Below are 23,648 nucleotides of genomic sequence, written 5' to 3' on the forward strand. Positions count from 1 at the left end.
GGTTAGAGCGTCGAGCTTACGATCGTCAGGTTGTGAGTTCGAATCCCGGACCGGGCTGCGTGTTGTGTTCTTGAGCAAGACACTTTATTTCACGTTGCTCCAGTGCACTCAGCTATAGAAATGAGTTGCGACGACACAGGTGCCAAGCTGCATCGGCTGTTGCCTTTCCCTTGGATAGCACTGGTGGCGTGGAGAGAGGAGGCCGGTATGTATGGCCGACAGCTGATCTTCCATAAATAACCTTGCCCGGACTTGTGCCTGGGAGGGTAACTTTCTAGGTGCAATCCCATGGGCAGTCATGACCGAAGGGGGTCTCAGCATATATGTATATAATACAGTAATTCATTTTAGCACCACTAAATTGAACTTCTCTCCCCTGTGGACTCGGAAATAACTTCCCTAATATTAATATATATATATATATCACCCTGTAGCCATCTCATTGCCTCCCCAAATGCATTCCACTGCCCCCATACCTATCACTCCAGTTCCATTCCACTCCACATTGCTCCAAAGAGAGCTGTGGTCATTTCAAATTACCCAAGTATACTAACATTTACACCAGCAAATGAGGGGCTTTTATGCAGCTGGTTGATTTCCTAGAAATCGATGTCAGTTCTCCTTCAGGTCACATTGGGTGTTGTTGCCTGCAATAGTTGCTAGTGGTACTGTTGTGGTTGGTGTTCGTGTTGCAGTTAGTCTTATTGAAGATGTTGTTGGCAGTGCCTCTAGAGTGATGGTAGGCTGTTGTGGTGTTGTTGTTGGTGTTGTTACTTCTGTCATAGTTTGTATTGTTGTTGTTGACACCGTTGTAGTTGATGTTGTTTCTGTTTTCTAATTGATCTAATTGCTGTTGATGTTTTTTGCTATTGCTTATGTTTAGAACCAAATCTGCCCTGCACTAGCAAAACTGGTATCATGATGGTGGCAAAACTTTGTTCATATACAATTAAATACACACCTTCTTTATATTTGTGGTTAGTCTTAGCTCATAATCTTTCTGTCTTAGTTCATAATCTCATATTAATCTTCTTCCTCTAGGTCTTCCACTGAAGATTCAAGAGAGACATCTGGAGTACCGTTAGGTGATTGGTTCTGGTCGATAGGATTTGAAAATTTTCACATAGGCCTACCAACCAATTTACTCTCTTTACGTACAGCAACAGCAACTATTATTGCCCATCATGACTGTCCGTCTGATAGGGGTACTCCAGACACATGCATCATAACAATATATGCGTGACATGGTGATCTCATATCAAGATAAACAGTGCATGATTTTACAGGTGGGGTCCAGTTAGAATTTTCTTCGGGTCGAGTAACTCATCCCACTCAAATGGTCATTGAATAAGGTTTGTTTAGGGATGATGAACGAAACACCCATGTTTCCAGAGGTGAATTATTCAATCTTCAAAGAATTCTTCTCAACACATGGCTATGATGCTCCCCCATTACTTCTTCTCATGATCAGAGATGCACATATCATCAGTCACCAAAGGACATTCTCAATTGGTTATGGTCAAACAACTGACAAGCAAATCTGTGGTATGGAGCAGAATATTTGCTGTAGTCCATCTTTATTATTATTATTATTATTATTATTATTATTATTATTATTATTATTATTATTATTATCATTATTATTATTATTGAATGAGAGAGCAGTGCATGCCATCAAAGTGACACTGGAGTAAAATATACGAAGCCCAGTATACCCCTCATGACTACCCGTTTGATAAGGGTACACTGGGCAAATGCATCACAACCATATTGGCGCGACATGGTGATCTCATATCAAGATAAACAACACATGACCTTGCAGGTGGGCTCAGTTCAAATTTTCTTCGGGTCGAGTAGCCCATCCCGCTCAAAAAGGTCTCTGAGTAAGGGTTGTTTAAGGATGTTGAACGAAACACCCATGTTTCCAAAGGTGAATTATTCAAACCCCAAAGAATCCCTCTCAACACATGGCTTACTTCTGCTCGTGATCAGAGATGCACATATCGTCAGCCACTAAGGGACATGCTCAACTGGTTAAGGTCAAACAACTGACAAGCAAGTCTGTGGTATTGAGCAGAATATTTGCTGTAGCCCATCTTTTATACCAAGACAAAACGATCTACATGATAACACTTCCAATCAGTTAAGATCAGAAGCCACGGAGCCACAGCCTGGTACTGCATCAGGGCATATTATTATTATTATTATTATTATTATTATTATTATTATTATTATTATTATTATTATTTGGGATTGGTGGGCTGGCAGAATCGTAAGTACGCCGAACAAAATTTTTAGCAGCATTTCTTTCGACTTGACATTATGAGTTATCCTATGCTCGATAGATTAATTGCCAGTCAAGTACTGGAAGCAATGAAATCGATCGCCCCACCCCCACCCCACCGCCGCCTCAAACAGTTAAGCGAAATTCTGATGAAAAATTTCATACATCTAGTAGAGTTCGAGTAACATGTGCCCAGCGATGTCAGTCAAAGACTGAATTTTGGCTTTGCTGCCAAATTGTGCCTCTGCCACTCGGACCCACTGGATGGCCTTCGTCTACTTGTGCTTTAGCTTTAGCTCAGACAATGCATCCTTCATGCTCTACGCTGAAATATTGGCCAAAGATCAATCTCACCGCAAGCACATCGGTTGGGATGCCTTTCTTAAGGGCCTCTTTTAAGTTTCTATGTCAACCTCTAATGTATATTTTTCTCTTGCTATTTCTTTGCTAAACTTTATTGTTACTATTTTAACCGCCTTTTTTAGAGCGTACCACCATTTCTTGTTGACGAGTATGCCTCCTTAATTAATTCACTAATTCGGTTTCTATAAACCTTGTACGATAGGTCCCTGCCTACAAAAACTGTGTAGCTGATAATTTTAAATTATAGACAGCTTATGGTATCCCTATCTGTAGGTCCAGGGAGCATTCTATCTAGATACGATCTGGGTGACCCTTATTTCCATTATTTTTCCTTCCCCCATCATCACTATTAGCTCCAACCACCTTTCTATGTCTTCCATTATCTCTCTCTTCTTTCAAAATCCATTTTAATACCTCACATATCTGCTGTCTTTCTCAGTACCCTCTCATAACTGCCATCATACTACACCCACTATAGCTACCTTTATATACACCTACATTTCCCTCTTCCCCACTCCTACGCCTTACACATCATCCCCCTACCTTCTGACATATCCTTCCTGAGTCACTTTTATCCCTCCCACTTTACATCACTCCTTACTGATATTTCCCATCAACTGCACCTCCAACCTTATTAATCACTCAGTATATTCAGCTTTTCTCCTATCACTATCTCTGTATTACTCTCCCCAGATACTTTTATGAAAGTAAACATCTTTTCCTCTCCTCTGACTCACAGTCTGCATCCTCTCTTATGTTCGCCTTCTTGTACATTGATATTTTGCTATGACGTTCATCACTATCAACTATATATCCTCCTAACTACTCCTCACTATATAATATGTGGTAGATTCGTATCTCCTCCATAGCAAGATGCCTAGGCTTGTCTCTCCATTATACTTTAGCCTTTCAACACATGGGATAAAGCCATCCCCGCTCTTACCACACACCACCTTAGTAACGGGATCTTTTTCCTGTTCTTCTTCTTCTGTGTTTGCGAGTTACATGACAACCTTACTAGTACTGGTGGCACGAGAAAAAAAATGCATCCAACAGACACATTTAAGTGGCTGGCGTTATCATGTAGTTCGGTGCACCTCTGCGACTTACCATTGATCGTTATATGAATATTCCTGAAGTATATGGAAATAACTACAAACTACACACACACACTCACACGTATATATCTATGAGTATATGTAAGTATATATACCATCATTCAGTTTTATTTCGAGATTTCTTGCTAATAGAGAAAGAGCTGGTTTCTAACCTAGATTCAAGGCTACTTCATTGGAATTTCGACATCAACAAGGTATGTTTTCATGTGTGTGTGTGTGTGCTTCAGCTTTGTATTAACATCCGCTGGTCAGCTGATTTTCACTATTGTACATAAGTTTCTCTTCTCCATCCCAAATCACTATGTCAGGAGTATTATGTTTATATTTTATTGTGGTTTTCGCAGGGACATTCCACCAATACTCCTCATTATGAATGGTTATGGCTTCTACCATACTGTTGGTTCTTATTTCTTTGGCCTCTGCGTTACCCTTCTGACGGATCTCATTACACAATGTTTTAGCTACAATGTACCGCGAGGACATTTTCGGACAACTGTTTATGAAGCTGGTGATATCTTCGGTGTTAACTCCACAAAATCTGCATCGTTTATCTCATTTTGACGTTTTTCCTGCATCTCAGTCAATTTTGTGCATCAGGTATTTCGTTGCAATTTCCTGTTCCTGGATTGCAAACATATCCTTCAAAGTGGGAGGTAGTAATCCGGTTGTTGGTCCATGATACACTGCTATGATGATCAATGTTACTATCCATCCGGGAGCTTTCTGCAAACATATCCATGCATGGTCTTCTGATGATATACGCTAATTCTTTCGCCAATCTGATGAAAGGATATATGTTGCAGCAGAGTCATGCGACTTCTTTGAGCGTGTATTCAAGGTTATCAGAAAAGGAATCTTGCTCGAGGAGTTGCTTTTCAAGTTTCATGGTGTTATCTGCCTCGTGTATGCAAACTTCTTTAAGGGATACACTTTGACACTTTGTTGCCGAAAAAAGCAGTCTGGATTGACGTTAAGCCTTTGCCTCTTTGTTTTCCTTTTTAAGTACAGGAAATCTACTTCCCTGTTGATGTGAAAATTATGTATGCTGGTCAGTATCTTCCGGGTTTTCACATCAGTGGCTCGGATCTCATCAAGCGTCCAATCAAGTAACCCAAATTTTGGTATGTGTACTGGTAATGCAAACGCATTGTGGGACACTGTTCTATTGAATGTGGAGAGTTTCTAGGTCTATATTTTCTTTATCCATCCATAATATTCTATAATGACACTGGCCTTGTCACAGGTACCATCATAAGATATGTTTCCATCTACCCCTAGGTACCTGTAACATTCCTCATCAGATATAGGGGAAATAGTTAAGTCATTGATGGAGATGCAACTAGTCTGGTTGGCAGATTTCCCTTTTCAAAACTATATAGCAACATTTATCCCGATCGAACTCCAACCCTATATCCTTTGAGAATGTTGTAACTATGTCAAGGCTCTTTTGTCATCTTATGCATACACAGTTTCAAGTCATCCACAAAGAAACAGTATGAACAGCATCACATGGAGGTTGTCCTTTTGGAATACATTTCTGCGATACTGTATTTTATTAGCTTTAATACAATCACTCTTTGTATTTTACTTCAAGATGGTGACCTACAATGAAATTAAGTCAGCTATGGCTTCGACTATGCTCTCTGGAACTTTAGCAAATCGACGTGCTTCTAGCATCCATGGACGACGGAGTGAAAGGCCACTTTAAATGTAGGTTCCTAATTCCTCCTTACAAAACCTAGTTGCTGTCAATTCTTTTGCCCACAACAACGATACACTTTAGTTGCCATGACAACAGTTTGGACTTCTGCTGCGAGGGCATTGGCTTGGAATTCATTAGCTAAAAATACGTAAATTTAAATGGTTCTGATTTTCCAAAATAATAACTGCGATATTCATCACCAACATGCAAAACTATATCGAAAGTGCTTCTTTCGAAAATTTTCAGATTAAGATTTGTGGTTAGAAGAAAACGAAAAAGATCCGTTGAGTTTTGTTAGGCTTTTTTATAACAGTTAAATAAATCATGATTCACTTCTTAACTCTAAGATAAATGTGTTTTGTAGTAATGGTTTCTTCCTTAACTACAGTATAAAGAATCTGTGATACTGTTTTCATTCTGTCCCTCAATTATGATGTTGATGTCGTATCCAGCTACAGCATGGTAAAGACAAGTTTCAGTCGAAAATCACTACGATCTTGAATTAAAGGGTCCCTCAGATAATTCATCTGAATATTAACCAGTTATTTAACAGGGCTGATAGTTGTGGCTTCAAAGCCGGAGATAGTATTCATTCAAAAATCTTCACTGGTATTCAGCATAACAGAATTTTGTAAAGTAACTATTATAATATTAATTTGTAAATAAATATTTTAAGCCAGGAGTTTGCGAATAGACACACGGGTTTCCACAGAGCTGATGTCACAAATAGCCTCATCAAAAATTTTTACTCCGAGAAAACTGAGAGATTATTGTTAAAAATACTCCAATGGTTTGTCACATAAATGCAATATTTTCATTATCAGAACTACTTGACCAAATAACAAAACATGAACAATATGATTACACAAACAACTTTTAAATTTGCTAACACACGTCCTTTATCTTTGAGTGACATTTCAGTTAACATCTTTCGTACGTTTTGAGACCCAACATCACACAAAAGTTAAAAGTAGAACTTTCACAGCTATTTGCTAAATTAACTCCTCTTTAATTCGACTATCTTTCGAGGACGCTTGGATGCCCAAAATAGTGGAGGGTAATCGGTAATACTTGAACATCGAAAACTTCTCGCACTCAAAATGACTCAAACAGAAAAATCGGCGATAGAAAAAAAAAACTCTGCATTTGAATTATTCTATGGAAAAAAATTTGTGCACAGTATGTGGCAGTAATTGAGATGAGTGAGTCTCAATACTCATTCAGGATTTGAGAAAGTTTCGTTGTTCGGTGTACTTGAATGCATGGCATTCAATCATTGTATAAGATAGCTGTGCGTACGATGTCGTCAGTTTTTGTGGTGCTTCGGTCAGGGTCACCGGTTTTTGTTCGAAGGTTTAGGGTCTCCCTTGGTTTTACTAAGAGTGCTGTAAGCACAAACACAAATTACATACACATTCCCATCTCTACACATATACACGCTCTTGTTTATACAAGCCACTCACAAACGAAACAAACATCGATCACACACTATTTTAATTACTTAAATTGAATTGATAATAATAGTATTGATGTTGACAATGATGATGAAGATTATTCGGTAACTTTTTGTATTAACACCAGCACGATTTTCATTAAGAAAAAACACACTCGGATTTTTTTGCTGCAAATCCCTTATTTTAGTTCGGAAGAGGAGGCGAAGGGCCCCTCTCCCCATCCCGGAATCACTGGAATTTTTTTTTCTCGTTGAATGAATTCATGTGACCTCCTAATATGCTACAAAACCCTTTTGGGGGTCTGAAAAACGGAGTGGGGTGAGGTGGAAGCCTCGGAAATTTCACTCACCCCATTGATCTTTTCACCCGCACGATTTCCACTAAGGAAAATAAAAATAAAAATAAAATCGCACCCAAACTAATTTTTGTGTGTGTACGCGGGGAAGAAAGATGGGGTCTTTTCCTTTCGAACGGCAGTTTGTAACATAATTTCTAGGTAACTAAAAAATTTTAAACTTCGTATACTAGTAGAATGTGTTTATAAAACATCATTTTCTCTTGGCTTTATTGAGAAAATTCTATAGGTTGTAACATATTTCGTCTTTAATTTCTTGCATTTCAGCAATTTTAACCAATCACTGGCGTCCATTTAGGTAAACAACATCCTGTGCATAATGAATATGTCCCTCGTTTAAGAAACAGATTGGGTTTATTTACATTTGTGAAGAAAAAAGATACCCTTCCCCCACCCCTAACCCTAACCCTAACTTTTTTTTTTCTTTTGGCTTTCTTGAGAAAATTGTAATTTGTAAGTTTAACGTAGTTTAATTTTTCGAATTTTAACCAATCAATGGCCTCTATTGAGCTAAAATCATTTGCTGCGTCTAAAACTGAGACAACATCCTGTCACTGTTATGTTTACGTACGGAAAGCGTGTGTATAAAATTATAGAATTATTTTGTTTGTTAATTGTTTAAATTATTTTCCATTGCTTTCGTTTTAGCCTTTTGTTTTTTTTCTTAAGAAATGGAAAATAGTTTAAACGATACACGTGTATCTCAAAACAAAAACAAAACAAATAATTTTAGACACACGCGTAACAATTAAATTAATTTAACAATTAAAAAAATACGAAAGGCTAAAATTTAGGGTTAGAGTTAGGGTTAGTGTTAGGGTTAGGGTTATTGGTTAAAATTCGAAAAATTAAACTACGTTAAACTTACAAATTACAATTTTCTCAAGAAAGCCAAGAGAAAAAAATGTTTTATACGAAGTTTAAGTGTTTAGTTAACTAGAAATTGTGTTAAAAACTGCCGTTCAAAAGGAAAATATCCATATTCTGATGATAAAATATAGTATCTTTCAAAAATATCCTAAATTTATAGACTACATCATGTGTGTTTAGAAAAAAAAAACATTTTACAGAATTAAATTTTCCAGAATATGAATTACATGATTCGTTATTAAATATAGCCTCCCTCGCCCCCTCCACACACACATTTTTCAAACCAAAATAAGGGATTTGCAGCATATTAGGAAGTCAGGGTACTTGATTTCACACAAAACATTCGAGTTTTTTTTTTTTTTCTTTTTTCAGTGAAAATCCTGCGGGTGTTAATATAAAAATTTACCGATTATTCTCCGTAGCTGCTCTCGATCTTTTGCAAAAGCCGCAATCGCTAGCTTAAATCCCAAGGCAAGAGCTGCAAGCACAGCGGTTGGAGTGAAAGTAAGAAACAGTTTAAATAAGAACTGATGTGACGCTTGCGAATGTCGGTGCTTATACATTGCTTTTCTATCCAATAATTTTTGTAAGTTTTATTCTTTTTCCTTCCTCCTCTTTTTTTTTTGTTTCATTTTTTAACTTTTGTAATTTTCTTTTCCTTTTTGTACCTTTGTGTTTACTTATTTCTTTACTTTTTCTGCTGTTTAATTTTGGTACACCTCAAATTCTTCAGCTTCATTTTTCCTCTTCGGTATTTTAATGATCCCACTTTTCTGTTATCGCACTTCTGTTACACGATCCTGGCTGGACTTTGCATTGGCGGGCTGTTGAAGGGGTGGAAACAAAGTAAAATAAATAAATTAATTACAAAGTTTTGAGCCTGCGACGAGTAACCAGGAGACCAGCATGGTTAAACGATTTCGTCATACCCTACCAGCCCTCGTCCTCTCGCTCCCCACTTCCTCTATCACATTATAGGGGAGTTAACTCGTATCCCTCTGTGTCTCCCTAACCCAGGGGTGGGCAAACTACGGCCCGCGGGCCGCATGCGGCCCGCCATAGGTTTTCATGCGGCCCGCCGAGAGCTTTTATGAATCCCAACTTCTATGCAGATACTTCGTAACTGTACGGTAATTCACAATATTTTCACTTGATTTTTATAAATGAGGCCCGCCAAGGTTCCAAAGACGCACTGTGCGGCCCGCGATCAAAAAAGTTTGCCCACCCCTGCCCTAACCCCTCCCATCGTCAGATTCGGTCAGTATTAGTTCTGCTCATCCCTTTACTCACCCAACACCCGTAATAACCAGCCTGCTACCATCGCCTCCTGGCCACCAACCGAAACCTACCGCCAGTATTAATGCTCTTCATCCAGCTCCCCTCTCTACCTCCATCACTAACCTTCCCCCACCTCCCCTTATTCACCCCACCACTCCCGTTACAGCCAGCCTGCCTGCATCATCTCTTCCACCCCACCTGAGTCCCACCACCAGAGTTAATGTTGTTCACATAGCTATTCCCTCTACCTCCAACGCCATTCTTCCCCCTACCACTACCCCACCTCGTCTGAATTCTGATTCTAATGCTGACCCCACTGATACTGCCAGTTCACCTTCAAGTTGTGTTCTCTGCACCCGCACATTTCGCTATTTGAAGACCATTAAATGCCACATGTGTTGTCTAAGTTACTAAAGGAGCTGCGTCGGCATTATTAAGGTTCAAGCAGAAAGTTTTTCAAACTAGACATGCAACCGATGTCACTTCAGCTCTGACATCCTTAGTAGGACAGAACCTTGCTCTGAAGTCAAGATCCCTATTGAAAATTTTGCCCTCCAGGATTTGTTCAAGGTGAAGCTCATCAATCGGATCCCTAAGGGTACTCGGGCTTGTTTCGCCCGTGTTCTCTCGAAAATGCTGAAGAACGTCTGCCTATCCAACAACATCTCGGATTGGTAGAAACTGTTCTTGTTCCCTTTGGTCTCCCTCCATGTAACAAATGGAAATAGTGGAGCCATCACTTCTTCCTTGAAACGGTAGTTCGAGCTGTTCGAATTTATTCCAACCACTGTTCATCTCAGGTCGCTGATCACCTCAACCCCGAATAATGGTCGACCACCTTACTTAAAGAAAGTTGTTAATGCCAAATTCAGCGAATTTGATATAAAAAGGTCTGTTCTTCTTTCCTCCCTGTCTTCCTTAGTCCTTTGTACCACAGAATCCTTCAACCAACTGAAGGAGAAACATCTTCCGGCCCCTTCAGATGATCACACTGGCCCAACCCACCAAGTTTTCTACAACTCATCTTCACCCCTGACAAGGTAGGAAGGGCAATAGTCTCTTTTCCAGCGGGCTCTAGCGCTGATATCGATGGCTGACGACCTCAGCATCTAAAGGATGGTATCTCCCTATCAGCTGGTGATACTGGCTCAAATCTTTGAACAACCCAACACAGTTCATAAACTTATTTTCGTCCGAGAGTGTCCTTGCCTACATTCATCCTCTGTTCTTTGAGGTCAAATTATTTGATCTCACCAAGCCCAACGGTGACCTCCACCTAATAACAGCTGGTTGTATTTTGCAACGGCTCACAGTAAAAGTGTGTCTGTCCGAGGAATTTTTCCCTATTCAGCAAGGAATGGGTACTAAATTAGATTGTGAGGCTGCTGCTCATGTCACCAGGGCTTTCACCAACTTGCCCTCTGAGTCTCCAAAGGTCATCCTCAACTAGACTTTAAGACTGCTTTTAACTCCATCAGTCGAGACGTCATCCTCCGCACAGTAAGGGAGAATTCCCCTCCACTTTATCACTTTGGCAAGCCTATCGGTAGCCTTCCTACCTCTAATTTGGTGATCACCTCATCCCATCTACTTTTGGAGTCCAACAAGGTGACCCACTTAGTCCTGCTCTATTCGCATTTGGGTATTGATGATATTACCAAAATGGGAGCCGACCTAGACCTAAATATCTGGTACCTCGATGATGCTTGTTTGGGAGGCTCTGCTGACAAGCGCTTGCGAGGACGATGATCGACAAACATGGTCGTAGAGGTCTAAGTTTTAAAAGCTTTAAATGCGAGCGCTGGCTCCTCAACCACCAAGCTTCGCATGAGCAGGCTACTAAACGATTTGTTGACTCCCACCCCTCAATTGCGATTCCTCCTTCATCAGCGCGGTGCTCCCTTGGAGCCCCAATTATTGACCTAGCTTTCGACAAATCCAAAATGGTAACCTCGAACAACTTTTATAAAACCTTGGGGTAGTTGAGCCCCACCAAGGTTTTTTTATATTTAGGAATTACTTGTCAATTCCTAAGCTATTGTATTTTCTGAGAGTTAGTCCCTATTACAGATTCTTGTAGTCTCTCCAATACTTTAACGACCTAATCTTCAGGAAACTTGAATGCTTGGTCAATGTTAAACACTCCTCAGACTCTCGCGACCAAGCTGCTTTGTCCAAATGGTTTGGTGGTCTAGTTCTGCGCAAGTGCTCGTCTCTATCTCTTCCCTGATTTTTTTTTCTTCCATCCACGCTTGCTCCCCTTTGGTAGGCAACATTCTCTCCTCTCCAACATGGAATAATTCGAACAGGGAGATGGATGAAGCTCTACCACTGTGGAAAGATCTGGGTTTGTCAGTTCCGGTTACAGTATAGGATAGACGAAAACAGAGAGTATAGCTCAGTCTGCATTCAGGTGCCAGTTTCGACTTTCTCCTTGATCAATCTGATCAGATTTTCAAGGTGTCACATACTTTCAACTAGTGCAATATTCTCTGGGGACTGGATTGATGCCCTGCCTGTAACCAACATTGGAGGTCTACTCAGTCTAGATGAACTCCGCATCTCCATCGCACTCAGAGCGGGAGCTGATGTCTGTAGGAGACTGAGATGCTGCAGTGATAGGCCCTTCAATTCCACGTCTTCATGGTCTGTATTGCCGTCTGTATTGTCGTTCGCTCGTCACATCGAGCTAAACCTAATCATTAAGTGGACCCTAGCTCAGATTGATATCCCTTCAGTTCTGGAGCAGTCGGGGTTATCCAGATGTGATAGAAAAAGACCAGATGGTCTTACCCTCTGCTCCTGGGTTAGAAGTAGGTGCCTCATTTGGGATGCTACAGTCTGTGACTTCTTTGTTCCCTCCCACATCCTGGATGCTGCAGTTAATGGGAGGGTCACTGCTTCCGTAGCCGAACGGGAAAAAACCCTGAAGTATCGGGACCTGACAGTGAACTATCTCTTCCAACCTGTGACGTTTCAGACGTTCGGAGGGACTGGACCACTAACCGCGAAGTTCTTGTCAATGTTGGCAACTCGCCTCACCGAGGTGTCAGGTGATGCCCCTGAAAGCGCTTGGCTTTCCCAACGCCTTAGCCCTGACATCACCCATGGTAAGGCTGCGAGCGTGCTGGCTTGCTTCAGTAGGTTCCGTTAAACCTTGTGGTGTGCGACCAGTTGCTGTGATAAAAAAAACTTCCCCACAGATGGTTTCAATACAGTTTTAATAGAAAGATATGGAAGAACTAGAAGAAAGTCATCCGGTAATTTTCTTTCTTGTAAATAAATGTTTATGTTAATTTAAGAATTTGCCTGCAAAATCTTATAAAATGACAACGTTCTAAAAGATGTACATGTTTATATGTTATATATAAAAATATACTTCATTAGTTCTGAAGTATTCATTTTATGTATGTATGTATGTATGTATGTATGTATGTATGTATGTATGTATGTATGTATGTATGTATGTATGTATGTATGAATGTGTAGGACCTCGTTTGGTCTGTCTACCTGAGATTCGAAATCGAATCTGGAGATTCTTCCTAGCCATACGACCTATTGTCCTGTCAAAAGGGAACGCTGATTAATGCGATTTCTGTTTGATCCATGACATTGCTATATCATAGAAAGTTTAGGTAAAGAAAATTTGACCTATACTAATTTAGCCATTGTTATAACGGTATATCCATTTTCCTAGCTAGTCTGCACACTTATAAATACTAGAACTTTGTAAGGAAAAATCAGAGCGATCGACACAGAGCAGGCCGACTGGCGTGAAATACCATCTTATCAGAACGTCATAGAAGGACAGCTTTGGAATTCCACCAGCGATACCCTTATTTTGTCCACCCCTCTATTACTCACTCACTTTCGTTTTGACAAAATCATTCTGTCTCTCTCTCCACTACTGCTTAAATGACGGGAACATGAAAGTCTCTTATTATCGACTTTCTAAACTTACATTCACTCTATCTTCCTCTGACCCCTATTTTAGCATCTAGTAGTTAGTAAACACGAAAACGGAAACATTCACACAAGAAAATAGACCTCTCGTTGCCTCGTATACTTTCCAACTGTTGGTTAATATATAATCTAATACCCCAGCCACAAAAACAACAACAAAAAAGACAGTCCATTAGATTTTTTTAAATTATAGAAAACGAATATGAAAACAAAAATTTGCGCAAACGTACGGAGTGGGGTGGGGAAAGGACTTTCGGAAAATTCACACGATCCGATTTTCCCTCATAACTTTCAAGAAAATGGATATATATTAATGAAATTTTATAGAAACACCTTTCAAATTGCACAGATTACGATTAATGTTTTCCGAAGGAGTGGTGAGAGGACTTCTGGAAAATTCACACGATCCGATTTTTTTCCGCATAACTTTCAGGAAAATGGATATATATTAATGAAATTTTATACAAATACATTTCAAACGGCATAGATTACAATTATAAAGAAATTTGTGGGGGAAATGTTTTCCAAAGGAGTGAGGAGAGGAGTTTCGGAAAAGCGTAGTTTTGGATCAAGAAGACCACATAAGTTGGAATTTCTCCGTTTTGTCGGGGATTTTTCCAATTGCTTTTCACCAAAGCTTTCGAAATGATGAGGAGCATCTTTTTATGAAAGAACGGTCTGGAAAATTTATGATTTTTTTTTTACTCTCACTTAATGATGATAACAATGGACCACACGCGTGCTCCATTAGTGGGATATAAACATCAACAACAAAAAATGGAAATTTAAATTTTTACCCCCACCTTAATTAAGCGAGCCGTGTGTGTGTAAGAAAAACATTTTCTAACAGAGAAGTATGCTATTTAAAATTAATTATCTTTTACATACCTATACCATTTTTTTTTTTAATCACTGTCGATAAATGCCAGAAGTGACTTCAGGCTCTCCGGTATTCTAAATTACAAACCGAAACAATCAGGGACGAGGGTTGGAAAAAAATCACAAATCTTCAATTGGGGTGGGGGGAGAAAAATGTTGAAAAATCATCGATACATGCGAGTGTGAGAAAAACGAGGAGGATGGCCTTGTAAATGTAACTGTGAAACTTGTTAAGGACATACTTATAACATATTTATCTATAGAAAAGTTTAAGAGTATTGGATATTATAAAGTGGCATTTCATAGTTGAATGAGTTTTGCTAATGTACTGAAATTTTGTTTTGGTCAAGAATGAAGATTTTTCTTTTCTTTACTTTTTTTTTTTTGGCTTGGAAACTTTGGTGTGGTTTAAGGAAATTTTCTTAAACTAATTAAAAATTTTTGAGTACTTCATTGAAGATCATATGTTTTTCTTTTTAATTATGACTTCTGAAGGACATTTGCTTGCATGTGTGTGTGGGGGGGTGTACATATGTGTGTGCATCTAGGTGTGAGCATTGTGGTTAAGGGTTTTATACTGTATATTGATACATATTTCAGTTAGTTAATTTACGTATGTGTGAGTGTGTGTGTGTGTGTATGTGTGTGTGTGTGTGTGTGTGTGTGTGGTGTGTGTGTGTGTGTGTGTGTGTGTGAAGTGAACTGTGTCTTTAATGTGGTTCAGCTGGTTCTGGTTTAATTCTTGTGGGTGAACTTTACATTTTATTATTTTTTTATGTTTTACATCTTATTTTTTATGTTTCATGACTCAAGGTTTAAAATAAACATAATTTCAATTAACCATTTACTCTACAACATATACTGAGCACGCCTCTCATTTGCTTGACACAATTCTGTGTTCACACACACACACACACACACATACGCATGCACGCATATACAGTAGTTTTTTGCGGATTTTTTGTTTGGCTGCCACTTATCAGTTTCTTTAATTTTTGTTCCAACTGATTTCATATTTGGCGTATCGATGTAGTTTCGTAAGGTAATCCTTTTTGCCATGAATCAATTAATAAAGTGTTAAGAATTTTAAAAGTTTGCAAATTTTGGATAATTTTAGCCAATCGAAAACTGCAGACAAGTAGGTGCCTGTTTCCATAGTAACAATCCATGCTGTTACCAGGCTTCTTACTCATGTAGTCATTTTTTGCTTATTAAATGGTGATCGTAAGATGTACTAAAAATAATAGCTAAATAGGCCTTAAATCACGCACTTTTTTTTTGCCTTATAGTATGAATTCCCTTGAGTAGAATACAAGGATCTTTCCTGTTTGGCGACCAATTCTTAATCTCCTCAATTTCTTTTCTAACTTATTTCATATTCGGTGTAATTATATAGTTTTATATGCTAATCAATGCTTTGAAATTCATTTTCGCCATAAACCAATCAATTAAAAGTTAACAGCTTTTAAAGTTTGCACATTTTGGGTAATATTAGCCAATCGTAAGCCACAAACACATACATGCCTGTTTCCATAATGAGGATGCTTTTGTCTGCGAGAAAGCACGTGTTGACAAATATATTCTATTCATTGAGGTGGTGGTAAGATGTGCTAAAAATAACAGCTAAATAGGCCTTTAATCACACACACTTTTTTTGCATAATCGTATGAATTCCAGTGTGTAGAACACAGATTTGCAAAATGTTTCTGAAAATTCCAAAAAATAAAGAAGTTATGAATGATTATATGGAGTGCGTAAAACAGAATTCCGCCAGTATTTCATTTGTTTACAGTTGACAATACGTGCTGTCACGCAGAAAATACAGCTTTCAAATCCTGTTTTCTGACTGGGTGAAAATTATCAAATTTTGAGCCTCTATAACTTTTTTTTAAAAACTTTCTGGAAAAAGTGAAATATTTCTTGAGATTCAGCTTAGAAAACTGCATTAATGTACCAAATTTTGAAATTTTCATGAAACTTTAAAATTTCTATAGGTGCAACCAAAGATCAACTTTGCATTATGACTTTTAACTTACTAACCCCCTAGGTAGGTATGTAGATGGAAAAGCAATGCATTTAGATGTACATAGAACATTTCAATATATTTAAAGAGAAACACACACAGCTATGTATATATATATATATATATATATATATATATAGATAGATAGATAGATAGATAGATAGATAGATAGATAGATAGATAGATAGATAGATAGATAGATAGATAGATGATGGATGGATGGATGGATGGATAGGTAGGTAGGTAGGTAGGTAGGTATATGGGTAGGTAGTAGGTAGGTGCATACATACACAGACACATGCATGCATACACACTTACATATGTACATACATACAATCATACATACATACATACATACATACATACATACATACATACATACATACATACATACATACATACATACATACATACATACATACATTCTACTATATGCAGAAAGAGAAAACCAGAGAGCTGGCTGAAACGTTAGTATGCCAGGCTATATGTTCTGAGTTTAAATTCCACCAAAGTTGACTTTGCCTTTCATCCTTTCGGGGTCAATAAAATAAGTATCTGCTAAACACTAGATCCAATGAAATTGATTTACCCCACTCCCCAGAAACTGCTGGCCTTGTGCCAAAATTTGAAACTAATATATATGGAGTGAAAATAAGTAGGCACCTATGAAATTGTACATTTAAGACAATTATAGCAAATCTGACATAGAATTTTAATTTATTACCATAAAATAATACTATGAGCACAACTCAGATGACTCCCATTACAACTAAATAAATGAATAAATAAAACAGAAAATATACAGAGATACATACATTGTTTTTCATATAATCCTTTCTCGTAGATACACTGGCAACTTTCCCAGTCATAGCTTCCATAAGGGCCACAGAATATGTAGTTACATCCAGTACAATCTTTGCCTGCATGTCGTTGGTCACATTGACAGTTTGGTTGTAACATATTAGGTGATGGGCAAATACACTCACAGGTAGCTTCATTGACAATTCCACCATTCAAACAAACAGTATTACATGATGAACATTCTGGACCTGTTTGCAAGTCAATAGAAAATTAAGTTAATGAGAAGAAATGTAGACACACCTTCCTAGTTCTAATATTTAGTTGAGAGTTAGGCCTTAATCTATCACCCAGTTTAATTGCACCACCTAGATCTAGATTATTTTTAACAGAGTTCATTTTATATTGTAAAGATTTAGAGCAGTTACAGATCTGAGGAAAAGTGATGAGTTGAGTAACCTCTTCCAACTGTGCCACTGTAACAGTGTATAATGATATCATTACATTGGTGCTGACAGAAGAGGTTACTCAAAAAAGAGCCACTGTCACCTTGTATTCAGGTTACAGTAGTACAGTGTTCTGCAACAGACATTATTAACTTGTATAGTGTTTCTATTACAGTCATACAGATGGAAATGGTTTACCAACAGATTCCCAAAGGACCTTGTATTGTATCGTTGTTAAATATTATAGATAGAAGTAGTTTCCCAACAGTGACCTACTGTAACATTGTATACTGTTGCTGTTACAGTGATGAAGATACATGTGGATCTCCAACAGAGGCAAACTGTCACCTAGTATAAAATCACTGTTACAATGATACAGATGGAAATGGTTACCCAACAGCACAAACTGTCACCTTCAACAGTGTTATAGTGAAAGTAGCACAGATGGATGTGAATCTCTAATAGGGACTTATCATCCTGTGTTGTGTTACTGCTCTAGTGGCATGAATGGAAGCAATTCCCTGACAAACAACTACAGTCAGCTTGTACAGAGCCACTGTTAGAGAGGTATGGCTGGAAATGGCTTCCTGATAGAGATGCATGTTGCCTTCAGTAGTCACAATTACAGAGATAGAACTGGAAATTATTGTGTAACAGACACCTACTATATAATGTTATTTTAGGACGGTACAGGTGCAATTAATTACCCAGTAGAGGCCACTGTCACCTTCTTTTGTTCTGTGGCAGATTCGTGTGGTTCCCTAACAGAGAACCACTGTTGCTAGGTCTAATTGGGACACATTGTTATCTTGTATAGTGTCGCTTATGCAGTGTTACAGATGGAAGTGTAGAGAGCCACTGCTACATTTTACAGCATCTATGTTATGATGGTACAAATAAAAGTGGTTAGTTAACTGAAACTCAGTGTTATTTTATGTAATGTTACAGTGGTACACATTGAAATGCTTACCCCACAGAGACTTGCTGTTGTGCATCAATCATCCACACCACTCCACTTGCCTCTCTACTTAATCTTTATGAGTAAATGTGTGTGTGTGAGAGAGAGTGTGTGTGTGTGTGTGCATAAATGCTGAAATAACTAGATATTTTCAGAGGGAGAAATATAATCAATGGATTGTCAGGTCTTTATTGACATTGCCAAGTGATGTTATAGAATAAAATCTGGAAAAAGCAAGGAATCCAGTGATTGTCTTTATCAGCTTTAATAGTATTTGATAAATTTATTTATCTCATAAAGTAATATAAGCTCTTTCATGAAATCTGCAGTTAAACATTATCATAAGTTATCTCTGTAGCCCCAGGAGATAAAATGGAAAAGGCGTTGTCCCAGAGGTTGGTAAGATGGATGCACTGAAACAGCCACTCTCATTCACAGGGCTGTTAAGAGTAGATTATAAAGATTTTTCTTTACACTTTGTCTAATAGTAAGAAAAGTTGCCTTTGACCAGAAGTACATAAATGATTTAGAATTTGAATTCTTTATGTGTTGGAATGTTGGTAGCGAATGAAGTGATAATGGGAATCAAGAGGTTATTGTAAACCCAACTGAAGTGCATCAATCTGGTAAAACATACATACATTCAATAATGATGATGGTGGTGGTGGTGGTGATGACAATAATAACAATGAAAACGATGGTGATGGTAGTGATGGTCATAATGATGATAGCAGTGGTGATAATAATGAAATCAGTGATGATGATAATGATGATGATGACGACGACGATAATGATGAATAGTACAGCTTAAATTTGAACCATTAAAAGTCATTTCCCACTAACCTCCTTTACCCTTTCTGCACAAACAAGAACATTCATAAAGTTCACCACCTCCATTACAGGAGAGTTCACAGTTCTCTAGAAATAGAAACCAGTTTTGTTCAGTTATAGAATAACAACATCAATTCATACATCGAAAATAGCAAGAGTAATTACATTCAGTTACAATATGGGAATTTAAACTTAAGATGGAACCATCATTACATGGTCATCTGCCTGCTAGAAAAAGCAGCCAAATCTCACTGAAATCATGCCCTGATATCTTAAAAGTTAACAGGACAGATTGGATAAGATAGTCCCAGAAATATTATACCTGATTAAAAATGATGGTCATAGCGAAATCTTTGATCATAGATCTGGTCAATGATAGACTAAACAACACCATCAATATAGCTGGAATATATTATGCTAGATATTCCAAGATAACTAACATAGACACCAATGATTAGCAGTACAGCTGAAAAAGTCAACCTCAGTATTTAATCATCACTTTATTTTATTAAGCCCGGAAAGATGAAAATGAAAGTTCATCCAGGCAGAATTTGAACCCAGTATGTAAAGAAATGTAAGTAAATATCTGCAGGGCATTTTGTCCACAGCTCTACCAATTCTGCCATCAATACTGATGATAATTAGTTGGAAGAACAATAAAATGTAACATCTGGAATGATGATAACAATGAATTACATTCAAATATTGTCTCCTACTGCAGTTTTACTGCCTACTTTAAGACACACTGGGAAAAAAATATTAGTGATTTTTTTCTTTCATACTTTCACGGTATTGTTTATGACAAGGAGAGAAATGTTAAAATAGTCATTAACAGTTGTTCATATTTTTCTGTGACTTTTATACCTCGCATAAGATTACACAAGACTGATGAGTTCTAATAAGATAGAAATAGTCCTCACCATCACTATTCTTGTTAAACATCAAACTCACACCCCATTACATATTAACATTTAATGCATTCACTTCTTCTGACATACCCACATTCAATATTTAATTAATTCAGACCCCACTACATATGCCACATCCTATATTTAATTAATTTGCATTTTAGAGTTGATATCCTTGCCTTTTTCATAAGGATTATCATCAAACTAAATATTTTTGTACTCACTGCAGATGTGATTTTTTGGCTCTTGACATCTTAGCCACAACTAACTGCAATAGTTACAGTTTGTCATCACTGACAAACATTCTTTAACCTCTCACTATCAAACTATGCCATCTCTTTTATTTAATGGTCTAAATGGTATCTTAAATTACATGATTTAAAGAATTTATCATGACCCCAGTCTTAAACCTGATATGATCATGACCAATGATTCAACTATGGTAAGTCTTAAATCTAGTAATGTAACTGTCATAATCGTGTTTCTGATCCAATTTTCACTGCAGTCCTGTACTTTCAGTCTTGCTAGAAAGTGTCATATATAGTCTCTAAGTGTAGAATAACAATGTGACTTATTAATTTGCAACACTTTCATCTCAGGGATAAATTCATCAACTATTCATTGACAGTTACTTGAATCTACTGAAGATGACTTAGAATCATTAGTAAAAATTACTTTAACAATGAAATTGCCAGTTTTGGCAGCTTCAGGAAAATGATCCTTCTATTAATGTGATAGGCCTATTCTTCCAAAATCAATATGTTTGGCTAGGAACTCTATCTGTAATAACTGCTGCTGAAAAGCGCACTGGACAACAGATTACATGACAAAGAAACCAACTTCTTTCAAACAGAAGGTTGTCATGATCAGATCCCCAAAATGATTCAACAGACAATAATTGTGCTTCACTTTTTCAGCTAGCCATGCTAGGGAACAAATAAAACTCACTAAAGTTAAGGTAAATGATCACACAACACACTCTACTGGATACTGAATCAGATAGGACCTTTATTTGTCTAACTCTGGCTACAGAATTTGGGCCTCCATTAACAATGTTAAGAAAGTGTATCTTTTCAACCAATAACAGGTAATTTAAGTCCCTGGAAGGTGTTTAGCCACACAAGAGTGGGATGGACACTATTATGAAGCAGAAGTATATGCCGTTGAGTCACTCATAACATCTATTGTATTAGGGATGGACGTTTTAAGATTGCACAAAGCACTAATGCTAAAATCTAGATAGTTAAAGGGAGCTGATATATATTGGCATTCCTCTTAAGGAATTAAGTAGCCAAGGATTAAGTCTGCTGCCCAGCATTGATATGTCTAAATTAACACTGATCACTATGAATTTGTGAAGAAATCACTATCACAGTGATTTCATTGAATGTGAAATCAAAAGAATGTTGAATGTTGACAGCATTATTCATGAAAGTAGAAGCATGTGAAGCATGTAGTTATTGAGGAAATAAGTTCCAAGAGGAAATAAGTTAAGGCTAGTAGTCGACTATTCCAACACTATAAACCCCTTTAGTCTTATTGACTCTCATCTTGCAACTAACATATATGATTTACTTGAAAAAATCATGTACAATCATTACTTTACTACTAACTTGAAAGAAGCTTATCACCGAATTCCATTGCATGAAGAGGATTTTCATTTGATGGCTTTTGAAGCTTGTAACAAACTGTTTGAATTTACTCACCTACCATTTGGCTTCACCTGTACCATCACCATCTTTCAATGCATTATGGATTCATTCATTCACAATATTTTTCTTCAACAGACCTATTGTTATATTGATGATATTATTATCAGAGATGAAACAAAGAAAGAACACAACCATAATTTGGCCAGGTTCTAGCAGACAGCTGAGTTAGCATAACAAATCAAAATGCTGTGTTGGCTTAAAATCCATCTACTTCCTAACATATGTAATAAAGAAAGGAACACTTCAACCAAATCCAGAACTTGAAGAGTCCCACAATGTTGAACAAACTGTTTAATCTAATTGGATTATTTGCATATTATGCTAAGTGGATTCCAAATTGTTTGGTTAGAATTTGTCCAAAAATATGGTTTAACCTAGGCAGTTACAAATGCCATACCAAAACTCAAAAGAGAGCTTGTGGAATCAAGCCTGGTCACTCCAGACTTTAACAAGTCATTCCTTATAGACAGATGCTTCTGATGTGACATAGGATGGAGTGTTGTCTGAGGATGAAAGGCCAATAGCATTCTATAGCCAAACACTTCAAGAGGCTGAGAGACACAAATCAGTCATAGATAAAGAAGCTTGAGCAATAATGGAATGCTGCCAACATATCATAACTGCTGTATCTTCTACTTGACCTTTCAGTATAAACCAGATGTTCAAAGTGTACCTTCTAATTTCCTTTCAAGATATAATTCAATGAACGAATTTAACAAACTGGAAGGAATTCATAAAAGGTTATACCATCCTAGAACTATGAAACTGCTACATTATTGTAGAGCCAGGAATTTACCCTTTTCAGTAAATAAAGATACCTTTCTCATACTTGTGGGATCCGTTGTGAACGAAGTCAATATTCTATTGACCACAGCCGGAATCTGTCATACAGGTCACCCAAGCCTGGGAATGACAATCTATTGATTTTGTTGGATCAATGGCTTTATTTTTTAACGTTTGTAGATGAATACTCACAATACCCCTTTGTTTTTTGTGTAAGGAAATATCCAGTGAGGTGGTCAGTGATAAACTAGCTGAGCTTTTCTCCTTATCTGCAAGCTCTACTGCAATTCACTCAGACAAGAATACTCAATTTGATGTTCAATGCCTTTCAATTGACGAATGGTGTAATCAAGACCAGAACTACTTCATATCATCCTCAAGGAAATGGCTAATGTGAGCACATGAATGGTACTATATGCTAGTCTATAGCTCTCACCTTGAAGTCAGAAGGGCTATGCCAGACTGAGTGAACCAAGATAATTCCATTAGCCTTAGCTTCTATCAGAGATCTTTTATGCACAGTAACCAATGAAACTCATCACAAAAGAATGTTTACTTTTTGTAGAGCCTCTAAATTTGAATCCAATCTGCCGTCATTCTTAACCAACGTTGGTTCAGCAATTTTACATTGAAACTATCTAACTCAAAAAGGTGATTCACCTACAGAGAAGGATAAACTATTCAGAAACTCTCTCACCTAATTTTTCATGAGTACAGTATAGCAATGGCTGTGCCATTACAGTTTCATCTCATTATCTGGCTTACTATTTTTCAGATTCATTGTCAGAAAAGGGTAATCAATTGTTTCCAGACAATCCTATTCAGCCAGACCATTCTGATCAGACACCATACTGTCCAGATACACAACCAGAAACACCTATGTCACCATCAGCACATCCAGCCAAACTAAGGAGATTCACTGT

The 23,648-nt window shown here is 37.6% G+C and overlaps 1 protein-coding gene across 1 annotated transcript in view; it reads right to left on the reverse strand.

The window, feature by feature from the left end:
- LOC118763023 (A disintegrin and metalloproteinase with thrombospondin motifs 7-like) overlaps positions 1-23,648 on the reverse strand; it is a 206,659-nt gene that overhangs the window by 31,447 nt on the left and 151,564 nt on the right. Inside the window, exons 21-22 of the mRNA XM_036502187.1 lie at positions 19,335-19,409; positions 17,105-17,338 (exon numbers count right to left, since the gene is read on the reverse strand). Coding sequence (XP_036358080.1) covers positions 17,105-17,338; positions 19,335-19,409 — 309 coding nt within the window. The remainder of the gene's footprint in view (positions 1-17,104; positions 17,339-19,334; positions 19,410-23,648) is intronic.

This window comes from Octopus sinensis, linkage group LG4 (assembly GCF_006345805.1).
Source record: "Octopus sinensis linkage group LG4, ASM634580v1, whole genome shotgun sequence".
Taxonomy (NCBI): domain Eukaryota; kingdom Metazoa; phylum Mollusca; class Cephalopoda; order Octopoda; family Octopodidae; genus Octopus; species Octopus sinensis.